The sequence below is a fragment of the Trachinotus anak genome, unplaced genomic scaffold, assembly GCF_046630095.1.
Source record: "Trachinotus anak isolate AG129_WGS33_773 ecotype Australia unplaced genomic scaffold, CSIRO_AGI_Tana_v1 ptg000004l, whole genome shotgun sequence".
NCBI lineage: Eukaryota > Metazoa > Chordata > Actinopteri > Carangiformes > Carangidae > Trachinotus > Trachinotus anak.
The window spans coordinates 23392905-23411125 of record NW_027273855.1 but is presented as its reverse complement, the minus strand read 5'-3'; the positions used below and the strand labels follow the sequence as shown (position 1 = coordinate 23411125).

At 45.2% G+C, this 18221-nt stretch overlaps 1 protein-coding gene across 5 annotated transcripts in view; it reads right to left on the bottom strand.

Moving 5' to 3' along the window:
- The window catches only part of plxna2 (plexin A2), a 298677-nt gene that overhangs the window by 9623 nt on the left and 270833 nt on the right, over window positions 1-18221 (bottom strand). For all 5 annotated transcript variants that reach the window (XM_071477215.1, XM_071477217.1, XM_071477214.1 and 2 more), the window contains 5 exons: window positions 12699-12765; window positions 12263-12409; window positions 10608-10767; window positions 8259-8362; window positions 2239-2338 (listed from right to left, as the gene is read on the bottom strand). In XM_071477215.1, coding sequence (XP_071333316.1) covers window positions 2239-2338; window positions 8259-8362; window positions 10608-10767; window positions 12263-12409; window positions 12699-12765 — 578 coding nt within the window. The remainder of the gene's footprint in view (window positions 1-2238; window positions 2339-8258; window positions 8363-10607; window positions 10768-12262; window positions 12410-12698; window positions 12766-18221) is intronic.

Below are 18221 nucleotides of genomic sequence, written 5' to 3'. Positions count from 1 at the left end.
TGAAAGCGGGACCTCCCCCCCTGTTCTCCTACATTAGAGAGTGTGCAGGACAAAGAGAGGGATTTACAAAATGTTTATTTATTCTCTGCTTTCTACCTGTCCTGAATTGTTTGATAATCATTTGCTTCTTTTATCTTTTATATACACTCTTTTCATTCTCTGCTCCTTTTTCCCTTCTTATATAATCCCTGCTTCGCTGGCTGAGACATGGTTGTGTCTGGCTCCTCTTAAAAGCATCCATAATTGGCTCTTCCCTGCCACAGTGTGCCAACGCCTTGTTGAAAACGTCCCTGTCACAGTCTAATCAATGCATCAAAAGATGCCTAATTTGTTAAGCACTGAAGCCACCCTCCTTCATATATCCATATATCCTCCCAGTCTCTGCGCTCGTGTTCCTGCCTCCTTGCTCTTCACTCAGTCAGAATGATGCTGGTTTCAGTTTCTCTAATTAGCCGGCATCTACTCCTGGCAGCCGGCTCTCTAGAGATTCAAGATCTGAGGATCTCAATGAGGAGCTTTCTCACCTGGCTTCAAAGGCCGAGCTCAACAACAAAGCTTTTTGCTGCCGTTACAGCCACTTACACATTTCAAAATAACACCAACTTGCGCCTCTGGAGTGGCCACTAGGGACCTGGGTCTGAGTAAAGGGGGTTTGAATATATGTGGCTGTGCGCAGGGTGGATTCAGGTCTCAAATCCCATCTTAATCCAGTCACTGGTTTTTACTGCATTGCTATTTCCTCATCCCCTCCATCTTTCCCTGCACCCTTTGGCCTTTTTCGCTGCTCCCCTAACACCAGTGCCCCACAGCCCTTCCCTCTTCTGCTGCAGTCCCCAGCTCTCCTGGACACAGCCAGGCAGCAGGGGAGTGTGTTCAGGCTGATTTTAAGGCTAGAGGGGGGTGCCGGCGGTGTAAATTGAGTCAAGATGCTAAGTGTTGAACGTTAAATTGGTATGAATCCATCAGCAGGTGTCGAGGTGCAGCTGTGCCTGCTGTGCCAACTGGTGATTGATGAGGGATGGGCTCATGCCAGCAGAGCTTCTGCTTTCTATGCCACGCACATCCGACTTCAGTGTCTGAGCCACCGAAAAAAAAACAAAAAACAAACCCAAAAGCAAAAAAAGTAAGAAGAAAGAGTGGGAGACTCTCAGCAGCTCAATGCAATTTCATAACGGATTTGAATGTCTCAAGTGATTCCACACAACCACTATCTAAGCACAAAAGTTCCATATTAAGGTAAATTAAGACAGGATATTAAAATAACGGCATAATGCACAGAAGGATTCTTCCACTTACATTAGTAGTTACATCTGTCACCTTCCTGTCTCTCCCTATAACCATTACATACATTGAAGATAAAAGCCTTCCACTGCAGGTATATACTGTTTCCAATATTTGTAAATAAGACTTGGAGGGAAGGGAATGCTGCTTTCTGCGGTTTAAAAGCAGTGTTCACTTTCTATCCCCAATCCTGATAATTGGCCACGCTCACTTATCTTTTTCTGTTTGTGTGAAGTATCATTCACAGAGAATAATTAGCAATCACAAGTTGCCTGATGCTGACTGTGTTTGTGTCTGGCATTGGACCAAATTCGGCACCCAGCAGCACAAACTGCAAGCATATCTGAAGTATGTGTGTATTTGCATGCATGTGTGTGTGTGTGTGTATGTGTATGTGTATTGGTATTGAATGTGCTGAATGCAGGAGTGTGTGTGCAAGTGTGCATGCAACCAGCAGGCCACTGTGTCTTGCACAGAATGCATCTTCCTCACGATGATATTACGGCTTTAAAAGGAGAGCGGCTACATGTCTCACTCGCCCCTCTTCTTCATGTGTTTCTTTTCCATCCAGCAGACCTGAAGTGTAGCAAACTGCAGCACACACAGTGGGAAGGAGAGAAAGGCTGCAAACCCACCCACCCACTGCCCCCTTCCCCCCCTTCTGCAGCAAAAAAGCAGAGCACCGCCAAACAGTGCTGACCCTTTCTTTGGAGAGAGCACATTTGGCTTTGTTCATAACTGAAACAACAACTAATCTAAAAAAAAACATTATGATGTGTTTGTGCAGCAACAAGAGCAACAAGACTAAATTTGCATGGAATTAGCCGTTGATTAACTGCTGAACAAGCTCGCAAGTCCATCTGTAATTGCCTAATATATGTGCCATGTGGCATTTGGCAATCAGTGTAATCAATGTCAAAGGGTATATTAAAAAAAAAATCAGGTCTACCAACTCACCGTATCTGCTGATGGAGGTGCGTGATATGCTGGCTGAGGAGGGGATGTTGTATGATGAGGTCTGTTTCGGCACCAAAGCCACCACGCAGCGGTCTGACACCTGTGTGAAGAGACGCATGATTTCCATATTATAATTAGAACAGAGTGTGTTTATTCTAGAGCTTTTTTTTTTTCCTAAAAAAATGTCTGTGTCATAGTAAAGGGTAAACTACAGGAGGGTATGTCAGGTCCTTAGTGAATAATCCCACAACCCACCCCTTCCTGTCATATCTGTACTCCCTGCTGTTCTCTACCACAGCCCCATGGCTTTTTGTAGTTTTTTTTTTTTTCAGCAGAGAGCAGAGTGCTGTGGCTGCATGATGGCTGTACTCAACATGACTGTTATTGTCACCCCCTTCACAAACATTAGAGACATGATGTAAGCTTTGGAACTAGGATGAGATGCTAAGAGAGAGAGAGAGAGAAAGAGAGAGGGAGGAGAAGGGAAAGGAAGGGGAGACTGTCAGAAGGAGAGACTAGAATGCTGAACGTCTCATCTTGTGTACACTTCACACCCTTAAAGAAAATGGGGTACGCAGGTATAATAATAGCATTAGAGCGGCACGGAGTCAAAGTCAAAGAGGAAGACAAAGATAGAAGAGGCTGTGTAAAAGATGGTGTGTCATGAATAAGAGACAGACACTGAGGTTCATCCTCTTCCTCCTGTGTGGTTTATATTTACAAAGGGCTCCCGCCCTTATGATATGCCCCAGTCACTTCAGATGAGCTCAGAAAAACTGATGCAACCTGCATTAGAGAGGATGCCCTAAAATCCATTCAATAAGACGCTTGTTAACGGAGATCTAATGGTGTAATTAAGTAATCAAGAAATTTCATTATATTTAGCAGTGTTAGCACACCAAAACATCACGTTTTAGAGACAGCACAAAACAGAGCAAACAAAACTTGAGGTTCTTTTCTGAAAGCCAAAACAACAAACAGCTTGTTGGCTGGCATTTACAGCCCACCCCGAGGAGGGATTTCTGTTTCAGACCCAGTGAAGAAAAACTGATGAGCCTCCACTGGAGGAATAAACAAAAGGCAAATGCCAGGCTCCAAAAGGAATGCCTCAAAGAATCTTTACCAAAAGAGAAAATTCTTCCTCTTCTTTTCATTTGCTTTAGCAAATTTCCAAAAAAAAAAAAAAGCTGCTGGATGTTGGGATGGACATGTAGAGAATTCCTCCTTTCTCTTGAGAGTCAATCGCCTCTCTTTCTCCCTCAGTCTTGTCCTCACCCCTTTCTCCCACTCTTCCCAAACTAATCTCGCCTGTGTTATTAGTTGGAGTTGCCATCTGGCCTCTACTGGCTGCACTGGAGAGACACTTGAAACTGGGGATGAAATCTGGAGGAATCCTCTTATAGATGCAGCTCTGGTTCCCAGACCTCTTGAAGAGAAATGAGAAATAGTCTCCCCAACCCCCACCCCCATGCCCACCCACAACTAAGGTCTTTGACCCTTCTCTCCCTTTTCTCTGCTTTCCTAAACCTCATTTCATCGGCCTCTCCATCCTATAGCCTCCTCTTGGCTGACGGTGCACAGACCAACTCTAATACGGCAATGACTTGGACTTCCGTGAAAGTTTTCCACTGCTATACCTATGATACATTTTTCCTGGGGAGCATGAAATAGCTTCTCTGCCCCCCCCACACCCCCCTTCTCTTTACACCTTCCTCCACCTCTCCTTCTCTTTCTCTCTGCTTTTCATGGCTGACAGAGAGGCTACAGCAGAGATGGGTCCTTGTGATAGAGTAAATGATTGAAGGCGTGCAGATTCGCCCTTCAGGGATAATCCAGTGTGGGGCTGATAGTGGGCAGGTGTGATAAGGGCTGTGGGCCCCGCCTGTGATAAGACCTTCCATTAGACAGCGCAGAGCCGACCAGACAGCAGAGTGTGGTCAGCCTCTATCTTTCTTCTCTCTGCCCTCTCCACACAAACCCCACAGCCCTGGTCCCAGCCTGGTGTCCCATCTCTTCGGGACTCATGCCCTCAGATCACGATGCTTATCACTCTGCCCAGCAGCTTGGAAACACACAACCTGTGCATGTGAGCAGCTGTCGTCAGGAATGACGAAATGTGTAATGGGCCATTGCATGTGAACACAACTCTCTTGGGTGTCACAGTAGCTGTGTCCCAATTCAAGGGCCACGCCCTTGTCGAGCGTGGCCCTTCGTAGCCGTCGTAGACCACAAAGGCTGAACCAAAATGAGATGTTCTGGTCTATGGAGGATTTCTGTTGTGCGTCACCAGCTTTGCATGCTCTAACCACTGTGTCCAATGAGGGGCTCCTGTCACCTAGCAACCCTGACAACATTTTCTTAAGGCCCTTGGCTTTTTAACAGTTGTACTGAGCTGAAACCTAATACTTACTTTTAAAAGTGTAATCCTCAAATTCCCTGTCAGTGTTATTTGCTTTCATTACCGGTGCAAAGTATCTCGGGACAGGTTCGCCCAGGAAAAGAAGGCTGCATCTGAAAGAGCCTTTGAAAGCCTAGTCACACCCCTGTGACGCAATTGGTCTTCGAAGGATGCAGACCCTGAATTGGGACACAACTTACATCTTTTGAAGATACTGTTGGGTTTTGAACAATGAGATGTATCATTGAAGAGTTCTTACAAATACTATAGCTACGCTATTGGAAATATGACTCAGGGTGCAGCAGCAGTGCAGGTGCTCCTCTTCAATTGAAAACACTATTTGTCAAAGATATTTACTCAGGGAATATTTTTCCTCCTAAGAAACCTTCATATTTCCATCTGTCCAGGATGTGTATTCAGGTTTTACAATGTGGACCAGGGAGCCAAGACAGCAGCAGCATTAGATTAATGAACAGATAGCATTGTAGTAGTATCCGTTGTGTCTGGGGCTGTTGAAAATAGCCCAAAATGCCCCAAGTGATGTCTGAAAGGTGGGTAACAGGATCTAGCTGGCAGGCTCTCCTGATGTGGTCATCAGTGTCTGCTCTCCCTGTTCCTTCACCGCAGAGAAGAGGACAGACAGAGGTCACCGGGCAGCAGGGGGATGGAAGTTTTTCAAACTGACTTTTACTTTTCATTTTGGTGCAGTCTCAGCCAAAGTGAGAGATGGTGAGCAGTCTGTCCTTTACTGTCACTTATCTGAACATTAGGAATAATACTGCAGACAAAACACACATTGCCCATGTGCCCCCCCCCCCCAAACAAATGGATGTGGCAAACAAGTATTAATATGCTGGAAAAGCCACAGTCCACCTGTAATAAATCAACGCTTTGTCAAACACCATCAATGCAATTACTCACACTATGCCCCAGTGAATGCAGCGTGGGTCTGTTTGCAATTTGAATCATCATAAATAACCTAAGCAGGCTGACAACTTCAGTTCATGATAATGTCCCGTTCATGAGATTTGTTAATGCTCTCCCAAAAGTGACTCGAGTGTGTGAGATGTCTGATTTGTGTGGGTGTTGGCCTCCCTGCTTACTGCCCGGATACTATCCAGCAGCAGCAAGGTTAACGCTAACATGTCTCAAGATGACAGAGACGGGGGGAGGTGGAGGAGGAAGCTTCGCCATGACTCGGAGGAAGATTAATCAGTAAGAAAGATCCAGATCAGCAATCAGCCAAAAAAACTCTCCAATCTCATAAATCTTTTATCTCAACTCCTGTGTTTGTCTGTGCACAAGCATGTGCAGCAAGGATCTGTGTGTGTGTGTGTGTGCACATGCATTGTGTGTGAATCAGGGTGTGCTGCTGTCTTCTTCTATCTTTATCTATGCAAGAAAAAAAAAGAAAAAAAATAGAGAGAGTGGGGTGGGAGGATGGGAGTTTAGTCCCCTGACTGTAAATGCAAAGGTGCTGAATAAAGAAGCTGAACTCATTTTGAATGTGTGTATTTATGTTTTTAATTTTAGAGTAGCAGGGTGTGTATTTCCATATCCAGGTTATGTAAACCGTTATTTCTCATGTGGCAGGGTAAATAGCCAATGGGATTTCTTGGGATGCTGTGAGCCCTTTGAATTTTAATGCCTCTGTCTCTGTTACAGGAGAATTAGCAAAGCCTCACTGTAATGCTCAGTCTCATTCTGCATATTTCAGGCCCCTCTTCCAATATTTTCCATTTTACAACTTCCCTTTTTTTTTTTTCTTTCGTAAAGCTTCTTCCTCACTCTTGGGCCTAATGAGCTGTGCTCCCTTGTTGTGATAGGCAGCCAGATGTGCTGCCGGAGCTGCCAATGCAGTGGCACGGTGTGCGACGCTAACACACACAAGCTCCCTCGTAAGGGCCATTGCCAGCTCATCAAAACAGTAATGATGCTCAAGTGTCTATGTTGTCAACTGCCCTGTTCCTTCCCATTCTTCTGCTTCTCTGTCTCTTCCTTCCTTTTCCTCTCTCTTCCCCACAATGCCCTGCAGCCCGTCTCCTCTGAAGTCACACACTGTCGGGCCTTGCGTTCCGCGCAGGGTCCCTTAGATCCGTGATCAATAGCAGCCCTCAGATCTGCGATTGAGCGAGTGAATAAGTGAAGCGGCCACACGTGTGTTCCTGTGTGCCCTGTAGCGTCTCCCTTGGCTAATGATGGCAGACAGACTGCGATGCAACGAATTGCAAAAAAAAAAAAACAACAACAGAGGAGCCCATTATGGTGTGGAAGCAAACACACTGCACTGCTTCATCAAGGATTAAAGCTCTGCAGAGACCAGAGAAGAAGAGGTGCTCAGAGGCAAGGCAGGAAGAAAGAGTGAAGGGAGGAAATGAAGCCAAAAGAGAAGGAAAAAAAGATGAGAAATGGGTAAAGAAAAAAGTAAACAAGGCAAAAACGTGGAGAGAGAATTTGAGAAAGTGGAGACAGTGAAGGTGAGGACAGAAAAGAGGGTTACCGCAGAGCAAAGACAAAGGGGAAAGAAGCTGCGTGGTGCCAAGTCCTGTGTGAAGGACACTATGGCGAGTCCCTTCTTCTAATGACTCCTACATCTGTTAAATTATTCTGCTCGCTCTGCTGGGGTGGGAGTTCAGGCTGACCCCCCCGGTGCGAGGGCGTGAGCCTTGCCAGGCCTCGTCCTCGTCGTTTGTCTGCATATAGATGGAGGTGCGCGTCCGACCCCAGCCGCAGCTCCACCTCAAGTCCCAGCCTCCGCTCTTCACCAGGTAGCCCAGGATCCAGCCTGGTGCAGTCTTTAAGCAGATGGCTGACTAATGAGAGATGGCTGAGTGTGAGCTGCAGAAGATTCATGACCTGTGGAGATGGCTGCCTTCTCTTTCTGCCTCGCCTGTTTCTCTCCCTTTTATTCCTCTGTATTCTTCCTCTCCTTTTTAATTTACAATTTCAACAGCCATAAAGTCTCCTGAAAAATGCAGAACTCCTCTTTGGTCTGAGTTTTCCCTCCACTTTAGCTCTTCACTTTCCTCTCTGTTTAACAGGGGGCAACAGGTGAGCCCATGGGTCCTCAAATTGCGAGGTGTGAATCGAGGTTCTACATGTGAAGAGACAGAAGCAGGTAGTCACGGCGAGACTAATTGTTTCCGGCGTAGAAAGTCAACGGGGCAGAGAGAGAGAGAGAGAGAGAGAGAGTCAGAGAGAGAGAGAGAGAGAGAGAGAGAGAGAGAGAGAGAGAGTCAGAGAGAGAGAGAGAGAGAGAGAGAGAGAGAGAGAGAGAGATTCTGTCCTCCTGACTTGAGCTGCTTCTTCTCTCCGGGGAGGAGGGAGAAGTGTCGGTGGAGATGTTAAGAGTTCATCTCCCTTGCCACCTGTACAGTAATTGTCCTCTATTCTGTGAGTCACTTGGATTACATGCAAATGAGGAGCTGAAAATTGGCTGCCTAAAAGTCAAGAGCAGGAAACATCAAAGTTTGGCAAGGTATGTGGTTCAATTTCCATAATAAAAGCTGCAGCAGAAATGGAACTGAAATGAGCCTTTTCTTGGTAAAAAAAAAAAAAAAAAAGGTGAAGTTTGAGAGTTAATTAAGGGAAAACATTTCACTAAACCTTGGTGTGTGTTTACCTGGTAGTGCATGAGAGTGTTGAGCCTCTTCCAGTCATTTTCTATCTTGGTGGTGATGTCTTCATCTTGCAACACCACGCGAGCCATTCGCCCCTGACGCCACTCTGAGGACACACACACATGCACACGCAGTTGGACACAGCTGCTTTTAAAAAGACACATCAAAGTCTGCAGTCTGTCTTGTGTGAGAGGAGATTTTTCGTTATATGTTTCATCTGCGGACAAGTGACCCCTGGTGGTCTGCGACTGCCCTGGGATTGTGCTAAATTTCACCAGTTATCAGCCTATTAACTATCAAACACAGACGACGGACAAAATTATGGACTCAAATGAAACCCTCTGATAAAATGGACACAACAGGCATATGTAAAGTTTTACTAGTAATGTAGTCACCATGACTGAAACTCGTGGTGCGTTTGATGACATCCAGCCAGTGTTCATATGTATGTGATCACTTTGATGCTACGTAAATAGCACCACTTGTTGCTGTGCAGTGTGTGAGGCGCAGGGGTTACTAATAATTAAAATGCTGTCCCTGTTTGGGGAGTTTCAATAGCAGAGCAGTCAGGGTGCACGCCACATGGGTGCAAATGCACAGAGTAGCGAGACACCAGTTCGATTCCTGGGCTTCTGGACTCTTTGCAGCATGCCATTACTCTCCACTCACTGTCCTATAAAGACATTCCTCGCCCTCAGGTAACTTCCTTCTGCACAGGCTCACCACAATAGTAGGTTCTGCTGGTTTTGGGGATGTTCAGGAAACACTGACAGGATCTATTCCTTCCGTTCCTAATAAATTCCATCTTTTGTTCCTCTTTTCTCTCCTGATTGAAATGCCTTCACAACCAGTTACCTCGCAGGTATCGTGAACTGTGCTAAGATAAGCGCGACTTCCTTACAACACAAAACAAACTATTAAAACACTTTTCTTCCAAAGCTCATTTACCTTTCAGCTGGTGGGACGTCACCCTACACAGCTCCCATAGAGAGCTCTCCACACACATTACCCAAATGAGTAGATATCAACAGCCGGCTCTCTTGTGCGACTCTCCGTGTGTGTACTACTTCTCGCCGTCTTGGATTGACACGCATCTTAATTAAACATTACACACGAACAATTTCAAGATATACGCAGGCAGGGCTGCGCACTTTAATTGGTACTTGTGTCGTGGAGATGGCGCACCATTAGCATACGCAGCAGTTGGCCCGTCAGGGTCAGAAAGAAGAGAAGAGCAGAGCAGACAAGACAGGATGAAAAGCGATGTATGCAGAAATCACCTCCTTTCAAATGGAAAAAATAAAATTGGGAAACAGGTGGAAGCTATAAGCGAGTGCTGGTGGAGGGCAGCGGCTGACGGCTTGTTGTGGGGTAATGAAATGATAATAAGGGCGCTGATGGGAAAGTGGACAGCCATTGTGGCTCTCATGCTGGGAGTGATCATTGATTTTCTTCTCTGTTGACTGGGTTTTATTACTGTGTGCCTTTGCCAGGTGACCACATGATATCCCTGCTTGGCACAACATCCTCCAAAAACCGCCTAACCTACACTCAGTGCTGCAGAAAAAATAAAATATAATAAAAATAATAATAATAAAAACACAAAAGCAGCCACACATGGACACATCTAGACAGACTCTCACACAGATGCACACACTCAATTATCTTCAAGGCATCAGTGAGAGGGTTGGAAATGGGCAGAGGAGAGGGTAGTGGATGGACAGAGAGGCATATTGTGAAGTGATGGGTGATGTGCTGATTTGCAGTAAGCAGAGGAGGAGGAGGGGTGGTGGTGAAGGGGGGGCGGGGGTGGGGGAGTGGGGGGGTGGTGGGGGATCTTTTGTTCTCTCCACCCATGTGGAGTGAGAGGAAATGAGAGGGACAGGGCGATGGGAGGCAAGGTGGGGACAGGCGAGGATGGAGGATGGAAGTGGCAGACTGCGTGGGAGTGGAGCCTGGCATGAGGCTGGCGAGCCCGTCTGTCAGCTCTTACCTGGGTCAGCCAGCCAGCCACGTCACAGACGTGCACAAAAACACACACGCACACACACACATGCACACTTCTCTGTCTCGATCTGCTGTGTCTTACTGGCGCTACGATGCAGCGAAAGCAGCCAGACGGAGGGATGCAGCACACACTGTCAGTCAGTTTGATAGAAGGCCTGGCAGCAAAACAGTGAGGCTGGCTGTCTGGCTGGGCTGCTGGAACACAACTTTTATCACACTAATGCACTGATAATCTGTACACATGGCTAGGTTCTCTCTCACTGATACATTAATCTGTGGGTATGAAGGACTTTACACCGGCCAACTGTATCTGTGAATGTCTGGGCTGCGTGTGTGCGACATACCAAGGTCCATGTCGACAGCACGGGGCCGCTGAGAGTAGGGCATGTTCTTGTAAACAGCGTCTAGAATCTTCTCCTTTACTTGGGTGATGGTGTCACAGTTCAGCACCTTCACTGGAATCTCTGGGCTGTTTTCATTGTCTGGGTTCACACAGTTCAGGATCTGGATGAAAAGAAAAGGGAGAGTAAGAGAAAAGTCACTGAGGGAAACGAGGGAACAGAGGAAAGAAGCTCGAGGTGTCCTGTTACTGCCCAACTTGGGTGCAGCTTGAAGCTTCGCCCTCATTAGAGTCTCCTTGGAACATGGCTGGAGCTTTGAGAAACCATTTCCGCTTTCGCTGGCATCCCAAAATCTAATTTCACACCTTCGGCGGGACACCAATTTCCAGCTCTGCCGGGGTATTAGCACGTAATGAGCCAAATTCCCAGTCAGAGCAATCAGAGCATTGTCATGTCACATGCTGGCTGTGTGAGTGTTTTTTTTCCACTGTGTGCCTGTGTGTGTGTGTGTGTGTGTGTGTGTGTGTGTGTGTATGAGTAGAGGGGTCTGTTTTGTGTGTTCCAATCTCCACAGCCACCAACCCTGATGTTGGACCAACACTGGAGCCAGTGGGAACATTAGTTAATTTCCTTCCCGTGCAGGAAGGAAGAAACCCAGCACAGCAGACACAACTATGCTGTCTTAAAGATGGTTCATGGTGAAAAAACTGTAAAATTAGGATTATATGTTGTGAAAATGACATGTTTTTTATTTTATTTTAAGTGTTGGCTTCTGTGTTTGTGTGTGGCATCATTTTAACTCGATAGATATATTCACACGTCCAAATGTCTTGGATGCAGATCACAATTTATTGATCATCTGAATGTTTTGGTCTCTCTAGACTTTCATCAGAAGTAATTTACTGTTTTTATTTAAGTTATTTTTTGGGGCATTTTTTTCCATTTTCTATTCCGATAGTGAGAGAGAGACAGGGGATGACATGCTGCAAAGGGCCACAGGTCGGATTCGAACCTGAGCCGGTGAGGTCAGGACTAAGCCTTCATGGTACACACTCTACCAGGTGAGGCACCAGCTTGCAGATTATTTAAAGAAATTACAATCTACTGAATTACAATCTACTGAGCAAAAACATCGGCCTTGCAGCTTTCACAAGTCATTTAAACTATGTCATCATATGAAATATTGGTATTTCACACTTCTTAGAGCATGACATGCCATTGGATCTCATCATTCAGTCCTTTGGGGAGAGCATTTACAAATTAAATGTCCAGTAGACTTCTCTTCTACTAAGAATTTCATCACATGACTAATGTAGAGCCACCTTTTCAATGCTCCGAAACCTAAATGATGAGATGCCATGCTTAAAGTCATTAACATGCATTTTCTATGTAAGATCGTGGTTATATGAACTGTTTAAAACACTTCTGCCGAAGGTCTAGAGAGACCGAAACCGAAACGTTCGGGTGATCAGTAAATCGTGATGTGGAGCCAGAGCAGTGTGCAGGATATGCATCATTTTAACTAAAAGCCTGTCGTTTTTAAGTCAAGAGGTCCCTGTGCTGTATGGCACGTGTGTCACGGGTCCACCTGTGTGTTTGTGCATATATCTGTGAGCCTCTGTGCAAACTTGCTGTGTGCCTCACGGAGTGTGACGTACCAGGGTTTTGTACTCAATCTGCTGGCGGATGAGCTTGTCTTCACTCAGGGAGTAGCGGGCCTCTCCAGTGATGGCATCAATGGGCCCCTTTTCCATCTGCTGCTTGATGGCGCAGTACAGCATGAACAGAGGCTCCCCAGCACACTCCTGCAAACACACACACACACACACACACACACACACACACACACACACACACACACACACACACACACACACACACACATATGCAAACACAACAGATTCACATGAGAGAACATCACAGCACAAACACAAAAAAATCTCTAGACTGAAATCACCTTTATGTTCACATTCTCTACATATGGGATTATGTGCAATCACGCTTTTAATTTAGAAATCTAAGATACATAAGATACATTTATATTTGTACGGGTAAACGCACACACAACCTATAAGTGTTGCTTGGTGGACTAACCTTGAGGAATTTGTGAAGGAGGAAGGCAAACCAGTTTGTGAGCATCTTCTCTGCAACGGACTCCGTTCTGAAATTACATGAAAAAAAACAAAAAACAGGAAAACAAATTTCAGTCTATTCTTTTCTCTCGATAAAGCAAAAACTTAGAGATAATAGGGGCTCCATAATTCATGAGGTTATGAGCAAGACTTCAGGGAGGTTATCTTGGCATCCTGGGTGGGTGCATCTTGCTGCTGGTTTTGCTTGTGCACTGCCTGCAACACTGTGTCACAGTGAGTGAGCAGAGCAGAGCAGAGCAGAGCAGAGAGAGGGCATCTGTGTGACTTGAGTATGCATGGATGTGAGCGTTAGCGAGTGTGTGTGTGTGTGTGTGCATGTTCACGTATGGTTGAACACAGCGGGACATCGGCAGCTGTGACAAGCCTCAGCTGTTGAGAGAGAGACGAGCGCTGTCACAGCCTGGTAATGCCTGATCACAGCCAAAACCATCTCCTCTCCTCCTCTCATTTCCCGTCGCCCCCCCCCCCCCCCCCACTCACACATGGAGGTGCAGCTCACTGCTGCTGGGCTTGATTGGGCATGAAAACACACAAGTGTGCAATGACCTCTCCACTGTTTCTACCACAGAGCACACAAGAGGATGTTGTGTGTGTGTGTATACACCTCTTTTATGATTGCTGCTCGTGTCTTTCTCTGAATGGCAGACAAACATCCCCCCATCTGCCTCATTAGCACCATCATGGAACACCAGAGAAACAGAAGTTAGACTAAAAAAAAAAGAAAAAAGAAAAAAAAGAATACCAAACACCCAGGTGAGAACAGTTAACAAGCGTGAAACACAGATGAAAGGGTTAGTTCTGTGCAACTCATGTGGACAAGCACCTGAGGTGAATAGCAACAAGCTCCCTCGTCTTGTAAAAACGCTTCTGCCCTGCTCTTTCACCTTCTCCGTTTGACTGCTGCACACGCCTGCGCACAGACAGAATTAAAAAATGCTATTTGAAAAGCCACCAGTACCAAGCTGCTTTGGATTGGAAATGGGATTTTTTTTTTTTTTTTTTTCCCTTTCCTACCAGCCAGCTTTTGGTCCACACCATTATCACTGTCATTACTCCTGCTAGCTCAAACATAGCTCCCCACACTTACTAATCACAAGTTAACATGCCATGGTAAAGTGCCCCACAGACTGTGCCGCTGTTTGCAGGAGTGTGGCAGCTTGTGATTGTCACCTGGCTGCAAATGATCACTCCCCATCAGCTTGTACATGAGCGTCGCCAATTCAAACGGCAATGCATTGAAAAAAAAAAATGACCCTCTTAATGTAGCAGGAAATTACTGTGATTACTCTGGTGGATATGATGGAGGGGCCTTACAACACACTGTGCCGAACTAGGGATTAGCAAGAATTGAAGCAGCCAGGTATTAAAGACAAGCTGGAAGGCTTCCGTCTCCTCACAGCTAAATAGTGCTGGGGATGATTATACCTATTCAGGCTCTGAATGGACCTAAAGGGAGATTATGACTATTATGGAGATAATTGCGTTAAGTCGTGTTTGAGGGCTATAAGCAAGAGTCTGGGACTGAAGCAGAAGTCCCAGAAGGATTGTATGAGCCAGGGGTGGTTACAACAGCTAACATTTTAGTCACTGAGACTTGATAACGTGTCTGTCACTCTGTCTGTCTCATTAAATTGAGAGTGAGACTTCTCTCCTTTTCTCTTTCACATGCAAATACGGAAGGCGAGCTGCAGGACAGTGAAGCAGAGGTTAGACTTTTGTTTTTGAATGATGTGTGGTGGAGTTGTGATGTTGTCTTCCACGCCTGGAGGCGAGTCCTCTGCAAGCCAGTGCATTGGCAGCTCTTTGAAAGGATGGAGAGCTGGGTGACAACGTATTGCGATGCGCCAGCAGAGGTGGAGAGGTGGAGTGCGGGTGTGTGGGGGCTAGATTAATTCACCTCGTTTCAGCTACAGGATGAGAAGAGAGTAAACATTGTGGAAAAGGGGAAAGCTGAGGAAGTGTATGTTCTTTCTCTCTCTCTCTCTCTCTCTGTGTGTGTGTGTGTGTGTGTCTCTGCATCCTCTTTTGGTGGCACACACACACACACACACACACATACACAAGCTCAATGCCTCTCTCCTCTTTGTCATCCCAACATATACAAACAAACAGGTGAGGGGATACACACTTGAAGAAAGGACGATACACGGACAGCGTTCACAAGCTCAACCTCACAATGCTGCTCAACAAAAAGTCTTCATTCAATAACATAATACGGAGCCGCCACCAGTGCCCGAGGCTGTATTTTCACGCTGAATAAACCTAAATATATTGTGGATATTTATTTTTTTGACAATACCCCAAATCCCTCTGTAATTGCCCCCCCCTCCCCTCTCTGCTTAGCATGTGCCCCTCCCAGCTAGTATGAGACTTGAGTGTGTTAGAAGTTAATGGAACCTATTAAGCATTTTAATAAGCTCAGCAAGTCCCGAAGAAGGAAGTCAAATAAAGCCTTTTGTGCGGGGGCTGTGCTGACTCCCCCCTTAATATCCCTCCTTTTGAATGGTGGAGGGAGCACTTTGTTCTCCTCCTTCTCCTTTCCTTCTTGTCCTCCTCCTCATCTGCCTCCACTTCCTTCTTTCTATTAATTGAGTTTCATTAATGAACATCAGGATTTCATTATCCCACATAGTGTTTAAGAGGGGCCTTGCATCCCACCCCACCCACTTCTGGTCTCCTAATGGCAGCTAGGGTGGAGGGGAGGGTATATTAGCAGGCGGTGGAATGTCTTTCAATGAAACTAATGCCAAACACAATACTCGCTCTCTTAATAACGCTGTACTCCATTGCTCTGCATGGGCGGAAATCTCATTACAAAAACGCTGAGGAGAAAAATAATACAAGATTGAAAAGTCTCAAGGTGATAGAAGCAATGTTCTGTGATTCCATTAAAAGAACATTATAAAGAGGAGAAAGAGAAAGAAAGCTGGGTAAAGGGAGTAGCTGTGTGCAAAACTTAAGAAGATGATCGAGAGGATGGAGAAGGGAGTTTAATGTTAAAAAGATGTGGTTTGCTATTCTGGGATGTTCTGGTGGTGGTGGTGGTGGTGGTGGTGGGAGGGGGAGGGTCATCAAACACCGTGAGTGATTCAGACAGGCAGAAAGAGAGGACAATGCTGCCAAATGACCACAGACATGAGGAGATGAGCACCGGTGAGATAAAGCACAGAGAAAGAAAAGTGAACGCTAAAACAAATTTTCCTAATGGTGGGAAATACAATCCAAACAGCATGAGGTGCAGCATCAGTTCCACTTAGCACACCGGAGAGTGAGGAAATCAGACACATTGTCAAAGCTTATATATTGCTTTCAAAAAGCTTTTAGGAGAGTGTAAGTGTCTGCGAGCTAAAATCTTCCCCCATCAAGACAAAGGAAGTGGAAGGCATCTCAAATCTTTAAATACCAAGGAGACCAGAGTTTCTTTGAACAATGCACCCCAGAAGAGCACGAGTGCACCCTTCAAACGTGATTCCAGGAATTTAACTGACTGGGGATATTATTATGATATCTCTGCTACATAAAGGCAAACTACTGTACATATTCTGATTTGTTTTCACTGCTTTGATGGATGGTGAAACGGGATCGAGCACTTAGCTGAGCATAATAGGAAAAAATGCTACAGAATAACGTATGCAAACTGCCCCCTGGCATTCAAACACAAGCAGCCTATTATACCCAGCCAATGACACGAGCTGAATGCCTGCTGCATGCATCGCATTCCCAGTAACCATTATCAAGGTAACTAGTTCCTCAAGTAAACGACGCTAATCTGTTTCCCATCCTGTTAAATCTGCCATGAGGCTTTTCACATGCAGTCATTTCCATTCTGCGATATACCACTTCAGCCCATTCAGCTTCTTTCAGGGGAGGGACAGAAAATTCAAATGAATGGTACACTCCTGTTGCATATTTATGAACTACCGTGAGCATATTAGGTGCTATGAATCAGACCCAATGTCAGCAAATGTTCCCATCACATCTTGGCATAACATGACTGAAGAGGAGGGATGTTGTTTTAACAGCCATTAACAGTCTACCTTTAGCCCTGCAAACCAGGCAAGAGAGCATCATTCCTCATTGCTCTGTATCAAACATCTGAAATGATTGCAGCCGAATCTATATTTAGGATTTTGTATTAGTGACAGTAGACTGATATAAGTTAAGCTAATATTATCATTCCCAATACGGTACAGATAGTACATCAGCAATTAAACACTCAAACATGACCAAAAAAAAAAAAAAATACTATCAGGAGATAATCAGCCATGTGAGAAACAGCATGTGTGAGAGGAATACAGAAAATAAAAGGTATGATGGGGGCATACAGAGATGGCGAGAGGCAGGCAGAGACGTATAATGTTAATCAGAAGGAGTTTACATACAGCATCTTTAATGTGCTGCCCACGTACTGTGACTTGAACATTTATCTGTGGAAAGCATTCAGAGGCTCCTCTTAATCTGCGGAATTAATACGTTTATTAGTTGTTTAACTACAATGCCGTGGCTGAATCCTTTTCCACCGTTCTCAGCCTTTCCCTTCATTTTTCCTCCCATCCTCCCTCCTGTCCTACGCCACTCCCTCTGTGCTGTGGTTACTGATGGCGTGGAACTCCATCTTCACACTGGCGCTTGCTGCAGGAACAGGGCTCAATAATTAAGGGCACCTTAGCTTTGCTGGAACAGCCACGTTGTGCTGCCGTTGTGTCAGAGCTTCCCTATTCACCATGGGCACATACTGCACCTAAAGTCTCTTATACACACTTACACTACTCAGTATAGCATATACACTCCAACTACTACATACAGTAAAGATTTAAAGCTACCTTTTCATGGTAAACAAAGTCTATTAAGCTGTTGTCTGGTGTAAGTCCTTGTGTTAAAGAACCTGTCAATCAATTTGAGAATGACAACAGGTTTTAATCTTGTTTTTAATCCTTTGTTTACATTTAGATAATAGACTCTGTCTTTAAAGGTCCCATATTTTACACTTCTGTGTTTTATTTGAAGATGTAATATTCATAACAAGATATATTTGTAGTTTTAAGTACCAAAAACCATCTCAGTGTAGTTTTACATCTCATCTGTCAGGCTTCGCTCTGGAGCTCTTGAACCAACAGATCGGTGAGCCAATCAGATAAGAGGCTCAGAGCCTCTGATTGGCTTTTTTGAGTGATCAAATAAAACTATAGCAAATTTCAGGTAAACATTCAGAGATACCAAACCTTGCAAGGCTGGCAGGTGGTTTTTGGTGTGTTGCTCTTGCAGCATAACTGAGGTGACTATTTTGTTGTGACATCACAAAGGTAAAGAAGTCCTGACGGCTCATTTTAAAGCACCATTTCTAAATACAGACTGTGTGCATTTCTCTGTGGACTGTGCATTTGAAACTTTCACAGTATTAATACAGAACCTAGAAGTCTCACGTTATACAATATGGGACCTTTAAAGCATAAGCCTGTATTAT